Source organism: Balaenoptera musculus, chromosome 17, assembly GCF_009873245.2.
Source record: "Balaenoptera musculus isolate JJ_BM4_2016_0621 chromosome 17, mBalMus1.pri.v3, whole genome shotgun sequence".
Taxonomy (NCBI): domain Eukaryota; kingdom Metazoa; phylum Chordata; class Mammalia; order Artiodactyla; family Balaenopteridae; genus Balaenoptera; species Balaenoptera musculus.
In genome coordinates, this window is record NC_045801.1 from 52,006,963 (window position 1) to 52,024,162 (window position 17,200).

Genomic DNA, 17,200 nt, shown 5'->3' on the forward strand with positions numbered 1-17,200 from the left:
CCTCATGGAGATCCCATGAGTGAGTGCTCACAAAGCACTTAAAACAGTGCTTGGCAAATAATAAATGACTTTCAGGGGTTTTCCTTTTATGGAGACTCCATCAATTATGAGAAAGTCAATTATGATGGCTTATTATTAACAGTAAATTAATATGAATTATAAAAGTACACATTTGCTCCTCCACTATTACCCACTGCCCAGCATAAAATAAAATAACCCAAAATAGAATTCCAGATTTTATTAGAGAATATATCTAAAATACAATATTTATGAAGTTACGATATATTATTTGAATGGAAATATACTCTGTATCACAACTATAACAATCTTTACAGATAATACTTCATTTACATCTCTATATTTCAAAAGTCACTAAATTACAACATAATTCATATTTAAGATAACATTGTTACAAATATATAAGAATTTAAAATTTTTCTTTAATTTACCATATTGGAACCACAAACATTTATTTTATCTGATTTACATTACATAGGATCATGACTATTTTACCTGATTTATATTACACAGCTCAGTTTATCTCATTATATGGCTTTGCATTCAATCATCCTACTTTCTTATGTTTTAAAAATAGCATTTTAGTGAACAATTGTGAGTGCTCATTAGCCCACGTGCTATGAACAAAATCAAGGTACTTTTCTCCTACTCCTTATATTATTCTCTGTTACAAAAAGGCTATTACCATAAGCAAAGCACCAGTCACAGCAATTCTGTCAAGGCTGACAATTGGTCTAGGTTTTCACATTTTAGTAGTAAGAATGTCAGGTGAGAGACGAAGGGTCTAGAAAACCAGATAGATGCAAAGCAGCCAGGGTCCAATTCACCAAGGTAGACTTGCGCTTAGCTAAAGGGAAACCCAAAGACTCTTCATTGGACATTGGCTCTGGGACCATCTTATTTGAAGGAAGCTTTGATTTGTCTGTTTTTCAGTGGCTGAGTCGGGCGCCAGTTGTTCACCATCAGGTGTTCAGGTTCGCCCTCTGCGTTGAAGTTAAGGGTACAGAATTTCGATATCTAAAAGACAAAATCGAAGATGAAAAAATTAAAAATAAAAGTTTCACAGTAGTATTCAACTATGTGTTTGTGTTAAATCTTGAAATACATTCCCCAATATCCACAGTTCCATGTTGCAATGTTCAAAATTTAATTTGATTCCCAATAGATATATAATCACATATAGATCACATATATATGCTTTTATACAACAAATCAATTTCTATAAAATACACACAAAATCTTGCTGTCATTTGCAAGGAAATTTTCGGTGAGCTTGTTTTTTTTCCTCTTTTAATTCTATAATCAAATATCAAAAGCCTATAAAATAATTCTGAGATGTAAAGTAATACTAACAATTCTAGATCCCAATTAAGGTTTTGTTTTCTACCCCAGGGAAGATAAACGACAGCATCTGTACAATTAGATGAAGTGATCCAGGATCTGCAAATTCCGGGGCCGAATGATGGGCTGACATCTCTTCTTAAATTTATAGAAACACAGGAATGAATCTGCCCAAGCTGGGATTTCAAATCCTTATCATTGGTTAATTTTGATTCCCTTTTAAATTTGCATCAGTTCCCAGCACAGTGATGTGACATAGGCAGCCCTCAACCAGTTTCCTTCTTCTCTGAGGTTGTTTTTGCAAAGTGACACTTCCTTTTCCTTAAGCATGAATTGATCTAAATGAAGAAGGGTGGTTTGGGAAGTAATGTAGCTGCCCATGAATCAATAGCCTTGAACCTGATCTCTTTGGTCCACTAATATTCCCTCGATCACCCCCCAGGAAGTCAACTTCATGTGAGTCAACTACCGTAACACGCACAACCATTGTCACTGCAGTGCACTGATCACTCGAACAGCACAAACTACACTGTATAGGAAATGTGTGTCTGGTCTAAGCTGCTAAAGCAACCTGGAGTGACTTTTAAGAGACACATTTTCTCTAAGGGATGACTCTCGCCTTTGTCAGGATCCAGAAATGTATTCTGACATAAATAAACTGCAGTGAGCTCTTAGGTGAGTGAGCAGTAGGCTGGGAATTATCACCCGTACCTATGCACCCTTGAATGTAACATCTCTTTGTTCCCAGCCTCAGTTTCTTCATAGCTTACAAAAAAGCATTTATTAGGTGACAGACACCTTTCTCATGTAATCTTCAATTTTACCCAACTTTAGAGTAAAAAAGAAAAAACTGCCTAAGGTTATAGTTAACAACAACAAATACTTATTGAGTGCTGATTATATCTGCTAAGCACTGTTGTTGGCATTAGTTGCACAGCTAGAAGCAGCAGGAGGAGGATTAAAGCCCAGGTCTGTCTGTCTCCAAAGGCTAAGTCCTTCTGCCTGGAATAAATGCTCCACCTGACTTTAGCAAACAGACCTGCTCACTGCTAACAGAGATGGGTTCTTTGAGCACGAGCCAGGTCACGCTTTCCAGGAGAGGAGGGGTGGTCAGTGAGCCGGGGTAGGTCCAGTAGTCCAAGCTTTCAGGAAGGAGGCCACGAGGATCAAAGTTAGTGAAGTCGGCACTCTTACCCTGGAACAAGGCAAATACACGGGTTAAAAATGTCACAGGATCAGAGTAGGGTGGAGGCAGGAGAATAGGAAACAGAAGTATTCCCCTCTGGTACCCAGAAAACTTTCAAATTTTTTAAAGAGAAGTTCCATGTTCACCAGAAAACAGAATAAAACAAATTAACAGAAGACATTTGACATGGAAATTTAGATTGGCAGATATGAGCAAGAGAACCTGACTATTAATTTCACCTATCCATTTTCTCATCTTGTCCTCTAAAACAGAGGTACCCAAACTTTTTGGCCGGTTTCATGGAAGACAATTTTTCCACGGATAATTTTTCCAGGGGAGGGGTGGAATGGTTTGGGGACGATTCAAGCGCATTACATTTACTGTGCACTTTATTTCTTTATTACATTGTAATATATAATGAAATAATTATACAACTCACCATAATGCAGAATCAGTGGGAGCCCTGAGCTTGTTTTCACTTGCCACTCACTGGTAGGGTTTTGATATGAGTCTGCAGGCAATTGATTAATTATGGTCTCTGTGCAGTCAAACCTCTCTGCTAATGATAATCTGTATTTGCAGCCACTCCCCAGCACTAGCATCACCGCCTCAGCTCCACCTCAGATCATCAGGCATTAGATTCTCATAAGGAGCGCGCAACCTAGATCCCTTGCATGTGCAGTTCACAGTAGGGTTCGCGCTCCTATGAGAATCTAATGCTGCCACTGATCGGACAGGAGGTGGAGCTCAGGCAGTAATGTGGGCGATGGGGATCAACTGCAAATACAGATGAAGCTTCACTCACTCGCCCGCCCCTCATCTCCTGCTGTGCGGCCCAGTTCCTAACAGGCCACGGACCAGTACTTTTCTGTGGCCTGGGGGTTGGGGACCCTTGTTCTAAAATAATCCCTTGTATTTTTCTTTAAGTCATTAACTGATCATAGCCAGTATTTAAAGTGAAATTACTGCCACTGAAATGATGCAATTTTAGGTTGCTGTTACAGAAAATATATAGTATCCTTGATGAGGAGGTAATTGTCTTGCTGTCCTATTTGATGGCTCGGTCAGAACTGAAGAACTGTATTCAATTCAGGACACCATGCTTTTAGAGCAACAGAAGCAACAGGAAAGAGTTACTGGAAGAGTGACAAGTTTGCTGCAAAGAGACAACTGTCATGTAAGACTAGTTAAAGAGGACTAAAGATAATTAGCCTGGGGGTAGGTAAAAGGCTGATAGAGAATAGGGTCCAGTGGAAGGAAGATTAGGTTCTGCTTTGTTTCTTTTTTTTTTTTTGCAGTATAATTGACATGTTATATTAGTTTCAGGAATACAATGTAAAGATTCAATATTTGAATATGTTGTGAAATGATCACCCACAATAAGTCAACACCTGTCAACATATATAGTTACAGAATTTTCTTTTCTTGTGATAAGAACTTTTAAATCTACTCCTAGCAACTTTCAAGTAGGCAATACAGTATTATTAACTATAGACAATATAGTACTTATTTTGACTTATTTATAAGTCATCCCCACGACTTATTTTATAACCGAAAATTTGTACCTTTTGACCCCTTTCACCCATTTTGGCCTCATCCCCACCTCTGGCAACCACCAATCTATTCTCTGTATTTTTGAGCTGGTTTTTTGTTTGTTTGTTTGTTTTGTTTTGCTTATTTATTTAGATTCCGCATATGAGTTCATATGGTATTTGTCTTTCTTTCTTTGACTTATCTCACTTAGCCTAATGCCCTCAAGATCCATCCATGTTGTCACAAATGGCATGATTTCATTCTTTTTTATGGCTGAATCCATTATCTCTATCTATCTATATACCACATTTTCTTTATACATTTATTTGTTACTGGATGCTTAGGCTGTTTCTGTCTTGGCAACTGTAAATAATGCTCCAGTGAATGAGGGGGTGCATATATCTTTTTGAATTAGTGTTGTAGGATCAGGTTTATTCTATATGAATCAAGAGAGTCAAGCTCAGGGTAACAGGTGAGCATTTCAGAAGATAGATGCTGCTTCAATTTGAGGATGAGTTTTATAAAGCCAGGTTGCTACTGCTGATGGTAGTATTTATAAGCAGATGCACCATGACCTCAGCACAACTGTGCTGTGGAGCGAATTTAAACATGAATTCAAAGAGGTCATAGAATATAAATCTCCACAAAGCATGACTTTACTTGTCATGTTCACCACTGTATTTCCTAGATTAACAAAGTGACCAGCATGTAGTAAGTACTCAGCAAATATCTGCTGTATGAATGAGTGAATAATTTGACCAGATGATCTTTCAGCCTCCTTGCAATCATGATTTTCTCTGATGCATGCATATGGATGTTCAAATGATGGGAAGCAAGATTAAATAAATACAAGTCTTAAAATTATACAAGCATTAGGATCAACTTTGGGATAAAGGTAAGTTAAATAAACGCATAAGCAACATTTTACCTTTATTAACTGCTCATCTAAGCACCACACGTCAAACCGAGACTACTCAATTTGAGCAAAAGAATTTTCAGGGGCTTCTCTGGTGGCGCAGTGGTTGAGAATCTGCCTGCCAATGCAGGGGACACGGGTTCAAGCCCTGGTCTGGGAAGATCCCACATGCCGCGGAGCAACTAGGCCCGTGAGCCACAACTACTGAGCCTGCGCGTCTGGAGCCTGTGCTCCGCAACAAGAGAGGCCGCGATAGTGAGAGGCCCGTGCACCGCGATGAAGAGTGGCCCCCGCTTGCCGCAACTAGAGAAAGCCCTTGCACAGAAACGAAGACCCAACACAGCCATAAATTAATTAATTAATTAATTTTAAAAAAAAAGAATTTTCAAAAATGAGTGGGGTATGGAAAATAGGTACCTTATTCAGGTGGCAAAAAATTCAACTATACCTTTGCTTTAATGGAATCCAGCACATCAATGACTTTCTGGAGGCCTGGTTTAGCATCACCAATCTATAGAAAGAGACAAGCGACAAGATAGTGTATTCCAGTTAGCACTACACCAGCTTTTGATTAGGGCAGCTCTATGGTAAAATTTCTCCAAATAGCTAACCAAAACCCACCATTTGCTACACGCCACCCATCAGTCTTAGTTTGATTTCCCTACTTTCACTGACAACCTCCTTCTGCTTCTGCCCCTGTAGTTCCCCTAAAATTACCTTCTCAAATGTCACCAGTGATCTCCAACTGCCAAAGCAAAGAGCACTGTTCACGTGCTTACTTTAAGCATCATGCAGGATTTTACGCTATTGCCTTCCCTCCTTTTAAAAATTCTCCCCTCTTTTGGCTTTCCTTCTGCTCTCCAGCCTCCCAAATCTCCCTTGACTCCTGTATTCCTTTTCAGTCATTTAATCAGCATCTTTCCTTACAGTTTGCAGTTTCTTAGGGTTGCTTGCTGAGCAGTTTTATCCTCCCTCTTCATGCTTTCCTTGGATGATTTCATATACACTTGTAGCTTCCACCTTGACACAGGATTTCCAGGAACCATGAATCTGCAGCCCAGACCCTTCTCCACTGGGTTTACAACTATCCAGAGGGCAGCTCAACCTGTATGACCTACTCTTGTTGCCTGAATTCTCCAATATGGTATCACTGTCCTTCACTTCTCCAAAACTTGGCCTTAATTTAGCACTATCATAAAATAGTACTATCTAGCTTAAGGTTAAATGGAAAAAAAATACTAGTGTTCATCCAAAATATGCCTCTTTCTCATTTCACATTTCACATGTATATACCCTTCACATTTACATCCAAATGGTACCTATGAAATACCTCTGCAATTGTCTTTTTGTCCTCCATCTCTACTGCTACTAGCAGATACATGGGAAAATAAGCCTGAAAATACTTCAGAGCCAAAGGCATTTCCTCGGCTCTTTGTAGAATGTCGTATTTGTTATGAATGTTCTGTCCGGTTAATCTTTTTTGAAAACAGGGGATAAAAAGAATTGGGCCATCAACTAACCTTCAGAAAAATACCCAAAACAGCCAGTCCGTCAGGTTGTTGCGCTGCTTTTCCAAACTCCCCGTACTTGGTGTTCCAATGAACCAAGTGGAGCTAAAGTAGGAGACAAAACCACAAACAACAAATGATTTGCATGATAAAAGCCTACACAGCATTCTAGAGATCTTTTCTTCACAGTTAGAGGTTACTAAAGAAAGTGAAAATGTGGATAATTTTAAATCTAAACTTGTATTTTAATTCTAATTGGCATAATGTCAAGTGATTCCTTCAACAACTCTAAGACAAAGAGTTGCATACTTTTGAGGAAAGACAGAAAGTTTATTTCTAGATTTCCATTAAAACAGGATCCTCCAATTTGAATTCATTAATTTTGTGCAAATGGAGGTCTTAGAGAAAGTTTTGCAGCATTAATCGTAATATCACAAATAAAAGTTATAAAAAGCAAATGTGAAGGTCCTTTGTAAAAGAGGTGGTTTGAGTTTACAAAATTAAGCTTTTGAAAGAAAAAAAGTGTATCTTACCTCTGCAGCGTATTTCTTTTTATCCACAGTATGCTCAGAACCTTGCCCATCAGATGAACCCCAGTGAAAGTGAAACTGAATCAATCTGTAGGTGCCAGTGAGGGGTCCTCCTTCCAGCACTAAAATTAAAAAATATATATATATATACACACACACACATTTACATACACACACACTCATACATATGCACGTGAAACACACACTACTGAATATTACAATCTTTAATCCCATTTTATAGTACTAAATTTATGCCTGAACCAACATTTTCACTCTGTGAAAATTAAATCTAGACTCAGGTTTAGTCTACAGAGCTAAAGAGGATCATTTCAACTGTTTATTTTTTTTTTCCCTCACTTGTGTTGACTGAAGGATGGATGCTTTTCCCATCTGTTTTCTGAGCACAGTGGCACTTCTCTTCCAGATTTTTTTTTGGACCTCCTCATAGGTTCAGGTTGAGGTTCAGAGAGAGGAAATTTTCAGGGGAACTATGAATTCCTCTGTGAATCAGTGAGGAAGTGCCCACAGCTGCTTGCCAGTGCTGGTCTGCTGCACACCTGCAAGCTGAGGAATCTCTCCTCTGCCATGGCCCAGTGACTGACCTTCAGCCAGCTTTGCTAACCTCTGATACCAGTTCTTACCAGAATTTGTGAAACAATAAGCATTCCCTTGAGCTTAACAACATAAAATCAATTTTCCTTACACAGGCTTTTTCCTTACACAGGCTTACAATTTTCCTCACACAGCAGACTGTCGCTGCTACTAATTAGCTTTATACCCTTAAAATGTTCTATTTGACTTTCTGATTTTAATTTGCTCATCTGTAGAATGGATACCTCCAATTATTTACTACTTCGCTAAGAATTGACTGATCATCTGTGAGATGCAGTGCATAATGCTTTCTTGAAATTCTAACTTTAATAATCATCCCATCCCATGATTCTACTGTTCTGGTATTAATGTAACTTTGTTATACTTAAATCCATATTAGAAATCACATTCTTAGACTATAGTCTATCTGTAGATAATTAATGAGCTGTGTCTTAAGAGAGGATTAAAGTAGTAAGAAATCACTCTTTCTCCCATTCCCTCCAAAAAGCCTTTTACCTAATTTATATGTATTAATGGGACTTAACTGATATACTTAAAAGTTTTAAAAATTAGTTTAGTTCTACTACTTCAATTTTATATCTCTAGAACTGGGATTAGAACACCTTTTGCTATAAGTGTATTTTATTAGCTTTGGTTTATAATTCCACAGAGTAATGAGCCCAAACTAATTTGGCTTTGTAAACCAAGGGACAAAGTCTGTACAAAAAAGTTTGTTCGCTTCAACTTCACCTAAATATGCTTAGATGGTAGCAATACCCATTCATCTATTCAAAGAAAGATAATGCTGGCTGGAAGATATTTAGGCAGTCAGGCCTTTCTATGGCTCCTGATACAAACTCTGGCTGCCAGGTCTGCCTTACAATAGGCCAGGAGAAGAAAAGAATAAAAAATAAAGAAAGAGAGAACAAATTATAAATGGTATTACATTACAGATCTCTTAAGAAACATGATTTGGATGTATTCTGATAATATCACATCTCTTGAAACTTAAGAACAACTTTATTGTAAAAGTGTTTTTCTAAATCTGATAAGGAAAGAATTATCCTTATATCCCCAAAATAGACTTTTTCCAAAATGAAGGAATTCCCATTTTTCATAATTATATATACCCTTAAAACAAAATACATGTTTATAAGGTAAATTGATACCAAAATTAATTCCTTTATAATAACTTTTTAAAACTACTAACTAACTGGCTGATCATAAAAACCATTTGTAATATCATTAATTCTACCAAGTGGCAAAATTAGTTAAATAAAACCGTAGTAAGCATCTACGATAACTGATCTTATTTCAGAAAAGATTTAGAATTAGGCAAGAGTATATGAGCTTTTATTAAATAAGGCTTTCTAATACTAAAAAAAAAAAAAAAGAAACACTCTAGGTTCAAAGATTAAACACTTTCAGGGCTAATCTATTATTCCCAGATACCTGTTTGAACTCCTGTTAAAATAAAACCATGTTGCTATGTAGATAGAAGCCCACTGTAATTAGGAAAGGTATAAATTCTTAAAGTTTAATTGCTACAAAAAGCATTTCTGGTCTTCTTCAACTAATTGGTCATTCCTCAGCAAATTCTTAGCATGGAGTTTAGTCAATGAAATCCCTCAAAACATTGTTATAATAATAAATTGCCATCAACTCTAATAAAGGTAGCATACATCTTTTTATTTGAGAAATAGGAAAGACAAGGTTAAAGATGCAGCTTACACAATATTCTGGATCTACTTATTTTTTTACTTAATTTGATTGCTCCAAGCCATTTTCTAAACTACCCCAGTTTAAAATAAAACCTGTTTTTCTAATGCAAAAATAATTTTAAAGAATATCAGAAATTGCTGATATTCTTTTAAAAATTGTTTTTTTTTTTTTCCTCTGTAAAATCTGTTAGTGGGGCTCTGAAGAGTCAGTCACCACTTGTACACAGAAATGTTTTCCACAAGTGATGATAGAGATACATAAATGGGGTTTTCTACTCAAAGACTCAATGTCTTTTTCAAGACCCCTCCAAACTTAATTTAAATCCAAATCTCAAAACCAAGAGCCCCAGAAGATTTTAACTTTTTGATCTTCCATCAGTTATACATACTATATATAAAACACAAAATAAGCACTAAATGTAATATTATAATCTGTCTTCCTATACATATTACTTACGTAAATTATACATTACTTGTGAAAAGAGATTCATTCCAGTAATATTGAAATAAATTAGATAATTATGCAAATTAAAGACAAAATTTAACATTAAAAATTGTTTTCCTTCTTGATCACTTTATTATTACTTAATATAAGATGCATCCAAATAACAAACTAAAGACCTTGGTGAATGTCAATAATCTCTCTTAAATCCAAAATATTAATAAACTATTCCCAATAATCCTTAGTTTAAAACTAAAATTTAAGGGATTTCCTATTAATGAAGTAAATGAATAAGTCTACTAAAAACACACTTCTAGCAGGTGAATAATTTTCTCTATGAATAATTTGAAATTTATTAAATCGGTTTTGGTTTTTCGGCAGTGGTCAATAATCCTAGGGCTACCTATTAAGGTTAAAAAAAATGTCAGTGTAGACAAATCTGAGAAATAGACACGCACATTCCATTTCTTTTTATGTAGTGAAATATTTACCTGTCACTTTCACTACTGTAAGCACAATTAAGATTCAAGAGAACAGAAATTTTCAGTTTCAGGTTTATGGCAATTGTACGAGAGTAAAAAAAAAGTAACTCTTTGACATGAACATAATTAAATACAGCGTCTAGAATGCTTTTGTCAGTTTTATAGAAGCTTAGGGTTCTGCTCACACCATTAGCAGTATGCAGGACAAGCCCTTCCATTTTTTGTTGTTTTGTTTCCTTTTAACTTATAATTGTTTGTAAAAGGAAAATGTTAAAGCTTCAAAAGCAAGTCCCTGAAAATCAAGCAGGACTTTTGTATGACGATCCATTGTATCATACAAACAATGATATGCTTGAAATGAACACAGGTAAACTCAGCTTCCTTCCTTCTCTTTCTTGAAATAATAAAAACAGATAAAAATATTCCAATTTCTAAAAGCAGAAATGATATGAGAGTTGTATATGGGTTGGCCCAATAATTCAAGCATTGGTTTTTCAATATTTGCCTCTAACTTTGCTATAAAGCAGGAGAGTTTTAAATTCATTAATAAAAGTTAATAAGTTAGCAGGAGTTAATAATTTGACTACTATTCTTTTATCCCAGATGAAGCATGTAATAAAAGATCTCAAGCAGGAAGATTTATTTTTTAATAATTAAAAAAAAAACCTAACAGGATTAACAATTTTTCATTAATTTAAGGTGGTTTATTTTTAAAGGAATTTAGAAGATTGATGAGAGCTTTAACCCAAGCTTGTAGTTAAAGCCTATTAACTCCACATTTAAAAAGATTTCTCTCAAGCTTAAACATAGCAATAAATTCTACCAGTTCAGTTCCTTATACCCAAGTATTTAAGTTGGGTATACATTTAGGATACATCTGAAAATCTGAGTCTATGAGAAGTTCTAAAAGACTGAAATCTCACTGGGGGTGGAGAGGGGAAGTAAATGAACTGAAGCATTTAAATACAGAAAATCAAGGATATCTAAAAATGTTAACACCATGAAAATAATTCCTAACAAAAAGAGATGATAAACTGTCCATTTTAAAAAACTGAGTGACCAAAATGAAAAAATATTTTTCGACTTAAGTGAACAGAAAAGTATATCAGTTTTTAAAAACATGGTACAAGTACGAACACACTAAATATTAACTATGATGGTCCTTCAAATATTCTTATTCAATTTCTATTTTTAAGTGGTTGCCATTTAGTCTCATTCCAACAAACTAGGAAGGAGATGATTAGCAAGGAACTTAAACTCTTGAGCGTTCTGTTTCTTCATGTTTATTTTAAGTGGGTTTGACTAGAGTATCTCTACCATTTGTTCTAACTTGAGAGTCTAGGATCTTAAAAAAAATGTCTAAAGGGTGTTTCTCTGCATGGGATGATTGGTTTTGTTTCACTTTGTTTTCTTTTTTCTATCCTGTAGATGTGTTTTCCCTTAACATCAACGTTTAATATATTCTGTATTCTAGAAAAAAAAATGCTTCCTTGTTTAATCAAAACAACTGCAAATGTTGAAGAGGTGTGGGCAAAATTACAAAGGAGTCTTTCATATGTAAAGGAGAACAAGTCTTTCTAACATTCACTCCTCTTGTTTTTACTGTACCTCTTGCCTGGCTCTCTCAGGTCCCCCACGTTTCCTACTTCTTTTTGCCTGGAGTCTCCTCCAAGACACTGAAATCCTTCAAGCCTCATCCTTCAACCACAAACTTTATTCACCCTGAAAAGTCTTTTCTGACTTGCTCAGGCCAACTCCAAACCTGCTTTCCATATTTCCTTGGAATACTTCCTTGTTGCACTTATCAAAGTGACTGTCAGCATCTATTATTTCTATGTCTTTCTACTTGAGGTATCCCCATCATGGCCTCCGGGGATGCAGGAGAAGGACCAGGACTCCATCCTGCCCTCAAGATGCCTAGCTTGTCTTACATATAAGTGGTGTTCGTAAGAATTTTTTTTTTTTTTTTTTGCATAAAAACTAGGTGAATAATACCTCTGTCTCTAAAGACATGGGTTTGAGCCTCTATCTGAACCACTTGATTTTCATCTGTTTCACAATCTAAACATGGCCAGTTGCTTTAGTAATGTATGTGTTATTCACCAGAAGTAGTTAGACAAAGGTGGCTAGCTCTCATTAGTTCCTGCTTATGTAGAAATCCATCAGAACTTGACATATTCATGGTAAAACATATTACTATGTAATAATGTCATATATAAAATCAGTACATAGTTTAATATAATAAATGGCATGTTTGGGACAATATAAAAGTGAGATTTTAAAATACCATCAAGTGATGGGAAGTAATTTTAAAGCTAATTAAAAACTTAATTCAAAAAACTTATCAGAGGTGCAATAGCTACAGCAATTGCCTAATAAAGGCAGTCAAATTGTGTGCAGACCCGACAAGAGCAGTGGTCATTTACTGAGGAATTGTTAGCTACCAGGCACTAGGCTTTATATGTCTGTCCCATTCAATCCTTCCTCTGTAATAGATACTACTGCTACTCCAATTTTACAGTTAAGAAAACAAAAACTTAGGGTAAGTTACCATCACTCCCAAGAGGGGAGGAAGGAAGAATTTTTTCAAAACTGTACTGAATACATTGGATAGCTACTGAAAGAGAATAGTCAACTCTATTATAATGACTATAATTACATTTATATACCATGTGAGTACTATAGGTCATTACACCAACATTCTGACAGCATTATTGAATGTTGTCTCTATCTTCCCTCATTTTGCCCCAGTGCTCCCCGCCCCCCCCCCCCCAGAATCCCACACCACCACACATAATGTGTTTGTAGCTCCATTCACTCAGTGCCCTTCAGAGGAAAGCACTCAGAAAAATAGGACACTGGCAACAAAATCAAGGGTATTGTTCTCCTATTTCTAAGCAAGAAAAAAATAACAATTCAAAGGGCATTCTGTAAAGAGCTTTACTACAAATAAATTATGGTAATTGGTTTTGTCAGTAATGGACCAGGTATGTCCAACCAACTCCAAAACATTTTCCTTTGTGGAATGAATTTCTGGGTGGATACCAAGATACACGGCCACCTTTATCACACTAGCCCAATGCTGAGAAACTATTTGTAAATACAATGTTTCCAAGAATTTCAGGATTTTAAAGTATTAGGTTTTCATCACTCTTCTCACTGCTACCTTGAAGATCACCCTAGGATGTGCTTTTTACTGGATAGGCATCAATTCTGGAAAACAGATATTTTAGAAAGGGTCTTAAAAGTTCAATTTTTGCAAATCTCATCTTTGCTGATCTCTGTTGCCAGGGGACCTTGCGTTTTGTGACTTTTTGCAGGCATGTCACAGTTATTCAATGCCCTACATAGAAACCAGGAATTTTACAGGGAGAGACAGCCGCTGCCACTTCAAAGTAATCAGCCTACTCCTCAGAGACCGCAACCTAATGAAGATTATCAGAGTGTAGTATTACAGGGGTCCTGCTGCTGCTCTTGTTAAGCTGGGAAAACAGCTACTGGCTGAAATGCACAAGTTATTTTTTAAACACTGACCTGCTTTGTCCTGGGAGTCATCAAACTCCACGTTGAAAGAGTGACCGTTGTTGATAATTCTCCGGGAAGTCGCTTGCTCATAGCGAAGAGACAGAGGCTTCAGGGTAGGGTCATGAACGGCTGCCTGGGTGTGGATGTCAACAGGGGACTGGCGCTCTCCCTTGGCGATGGGGAAGTCCTTATGCCATTGCTCGGGTCCTGGGTTTGAGAACAGATGTGTGAACCCCCCAATGTGGGGAAGGGCACATGCAGACCCCTAGAAAAGGGCAATGACTCTGGAGCCAAACTGCTCAGCTCCAATTCTGGCGGCACCACCGAACAGCTGAATAACCTTTGGGAAAACATTTGATCTGTGCCTTAGTTTTCTCATTTGTATTAGCGGGTAATAATAACATCTAGCTTATAGAGGTTGGTGTGAGAATTAGAATCAATACATGTAAAGCTTTTAGAACAAGTAGTGAGCGCCATATAAATATTAGCCATTTTTATGCTCCTTTTACTGAAATTGAGCAACTGACACTGGGTTTGTGATTAGGATTTGGGATACGCAAGCTCACTTAAGACACTCTAGCAGATCGGAATTCCTTCCTCTAGTCCTCGGACTAGATGTAAGGACAGAGTCAACTGCTCAGGCCCGGGCACCCCTCCTTTAATGGTCAGGATCCCCATAACCTGGGGATCCCCAAACCCCTAGAGATGTTCAAAGATGCGCCAGACACATCTTTCCCTTGCGTTTGCTGGCCCGGTAGAACCCAGATCTGTGGCCCTGATAAAGCTGGGTTCCTGGTGACCTCCTAACATAAGAAGTCGAGAGATGAAGGGAAAACTCAGAAATCAGCGCAAAGGATTCAGACCAGCCCAAGAAAATGCCCCGGAACAGTTCGTGCTGAGAGTCTTAGCCACAGGTGGTGCTGAGGATGAAGTTGGGGGAGGGGGGTGAAGGGGGTTCCCTAATTTCTCTGCGATCAACAACTGTTTCCTTACAACCCTTCCTAGTTTATTCCTGGGTCGGGATAGGATGGTCTCCGGCTCGTGACCCTGGAGGGGCTGTCCGTGGGTCCCGCGGCTGCGGCTGCGCACCCCTTTCCCCGGGTCCTGCGCGCCGCAGCGGGACGCAGGGATTCCTCGACAGTGGTCTCGGGCTCTGCGCTGGGGGCATCCCGCGCCTGGGAGCAGCGGGCGGGGCGGGAGCCGGAGGCGCACCTGAGCCTCGGGTGCTCCGGACGGCAGCGGTTAACAGTTGGTGCGGGCGCTGCGGGTACCGGGGCCCCGGGCGCCGCGCCGCCCCGCCCGCCGCCCGCACTCACCGTTGTGCTTGCCGTATCCCCAGTGATGGGACATGGTCGCGCCGTAGGTCCGGGCAGAGGAGTTGGCGCGGATCTAAGCGGCGGCTGCTCGGGCGCCTGCAACGTGTGTCCGCGGGACGCGCCGTCGCCGGCTTTTATAAGGCTCCCGCCAACTTCGTGCTTGGGGGCGGCCCGGGGGAGGGGGGCCCCGGGTGGACCTGGGCGACGCGGGGAGGAGGTGACAGGCGGAGGTGATCTCCCCGCGCTCGGGGCGGGCCGGGCTGGCGAGGCTCCGGGGGCGGGGAGAACGCCCTCCCGGCGGGCGCTCGGCCAGGCTCAGGAGCTCCTCTCCCAACGCCCGGCTCCCTCGGCCCGCGGCGCGGGCCCCGGGTCCCTGGGCAGCCACGAGGCTCCGAGCCCTCCGCGCGCGCGCGTGGAGGCGGCGGGGGCAGCTGCTCCTGGGCTCCTGGGTTGGACTGGGCTGCGGAGCGTCTACGTGCACCCCATCCCCCTCCGGGGCGCTGAGGCTGGCGGCAGCGCTGACAGCTCGGGACCCGGGCCCGGTGCCTCTCATCCCCTGTCCCCTTTGTGATCGCATCCTTGGCCTCGGAGCCCTCCCGCCCCGCCCCATCGGCCCTACCCGCGCCGAGGTCTCCAGCCCGGAGGGTTGCTGACCGGTATCCCCGGCCCTGGGCTGGCAAGCTCGGTTAGGAGCTATGACCTTGGGGCAAATAGGGATACGGTCCCTTGAGGCGCTGGGGAGCGAGCCGCTTAGGGCTGAGAACCACGCTCCCCCTGCTGGAAGGCCGTGGAATAAATCAAGAAAGAGGAGAGCGTCTCTTTTGCGTTAAGTCCAAACTGAGGCGAGCAAGGGAGAATGCATTTCCTTGAGAGCTGTCAAGGTCTCATATAAAGTGCTCATCTCCTCCTACCTTCTTTTTTCTCTTTAAAAAATTAATTTTGCGGGAGAGAATTCCTAGTTGAGTACATATTGATTTAAAGAAATCAAAACTTCTAAAGAATCACTTTTCTAACAGGAATTGGGTAAAAGAAAGAATTTCTTGCAAAAAGATGAGAATTTCCTTGGCTAACAAAGGAAACTTGGCATCTGGCATACCTAAAAACCAATTCAAAGAAATTTAAGACAGGATATTTTTGGGACAAGGCAACATTATAGCTTTCCTGGGCCCTAGGCATTTTGCCTTTATGGGTCCCTTCTTCATAAACATACACACGCACAAGCTCACACACACATACAGGTACTTATGGCTGTATTGATATAAAGATTAATACCTTAATATTATATATTTAAACATTTTCTTTGATCTAAATGTTCAATTTTTTCTTCTGATTTTAAAAGAAAATATTTTCATGGATATCTAAAAGTGTTGCCCGAGTCACTGTTTTTCCTGTACCTAATGGGTAAGTCAGGACTGTTTTGAGGTGGGGACAGAATTCATTTCCCTCAAGGGACTTTGCCACAAAAAGTGGAGAAGGATTTTCTGTCCTGTGGATCTCTGCGATCTTTGAGAGCATAGTATTGGAGTTAAAATTGGGGCAGCAGGACACAGTTTTACACAATTCTATCAGCCTTAACATCATATTACTCTTATAATAAATAAAAGGATAAATTATAATATTAGTGTAAATTTTTGCAATGTTGATCTCAAAATCATTATTTACTATTTATTTCAGTCAATTCCACACAAACAAATATGATTCACATTTAGATTTACTTACTTTTGTCCTAAGACTCCAGAAAAGTGTATATCTTTTTGTGCTGGGGTCTTCTGGTTGATGTCACCGTGAATTCTTAGGCAGTGAGCTATTTTTGATTTCTAGTAACATCAGAAAATGTAGTTCGTAGTTACAAAGAACCTTTTATTTATGCCTCTGTAGCTGCATAGTGTCTTGTGGAGCCCAGTAAAATAATTTTGATTCTTTGCATAATTTTGAAATATTTACTTAATTCAAAAGGAGAGGGCCTTGCAGTTTCTATGAGACTCTTCACTAGGCCCTGGGGATGTAAAGTTGGTAAGTGCTAAGAGTTGAATACTAAGTCTATGAATGTAAAGTGGGTTCTAAAGATTCTGTGAAGGTAGCTAGGCTTTC

At 39.2% G+C, this 17,200-nt stretch overlaps 1 protein-coding gene across 1 annotated transcript; it reads right to left on the reverse strand.

Moving 5' to 3' along the window:
- Positions 1-223: 223 nt before the first annotated feature.
- CA2 (carbonic anhydrase 2) lies at positions 224-15,657 on the reverse strand. Its single transcript, XM_036831011.1, has 7 exons — positions 15,110-15,657; positions 13,803-14,000; positions 7,036-7,154; positions 6,515-6,607; positions 5,443-5,505; positions 2,399-2,554; positions 224-1,035 (listed from the first exon to the last, which is right to left on the reverse strand). The coding sequence occupies exons 1-7, from the start codon at positions 15,141-15,143 to the stop codon at positions 916-918; spliced, it is 783 nt and encodes a 260-aa protein (XP_036686906.1). The 5' UTR covers positions 15,144-15,657; the 3' UTR covers positions 224-915.
- Positions 15,658-17,200: the final 1,543 nt, after the last annotated feature.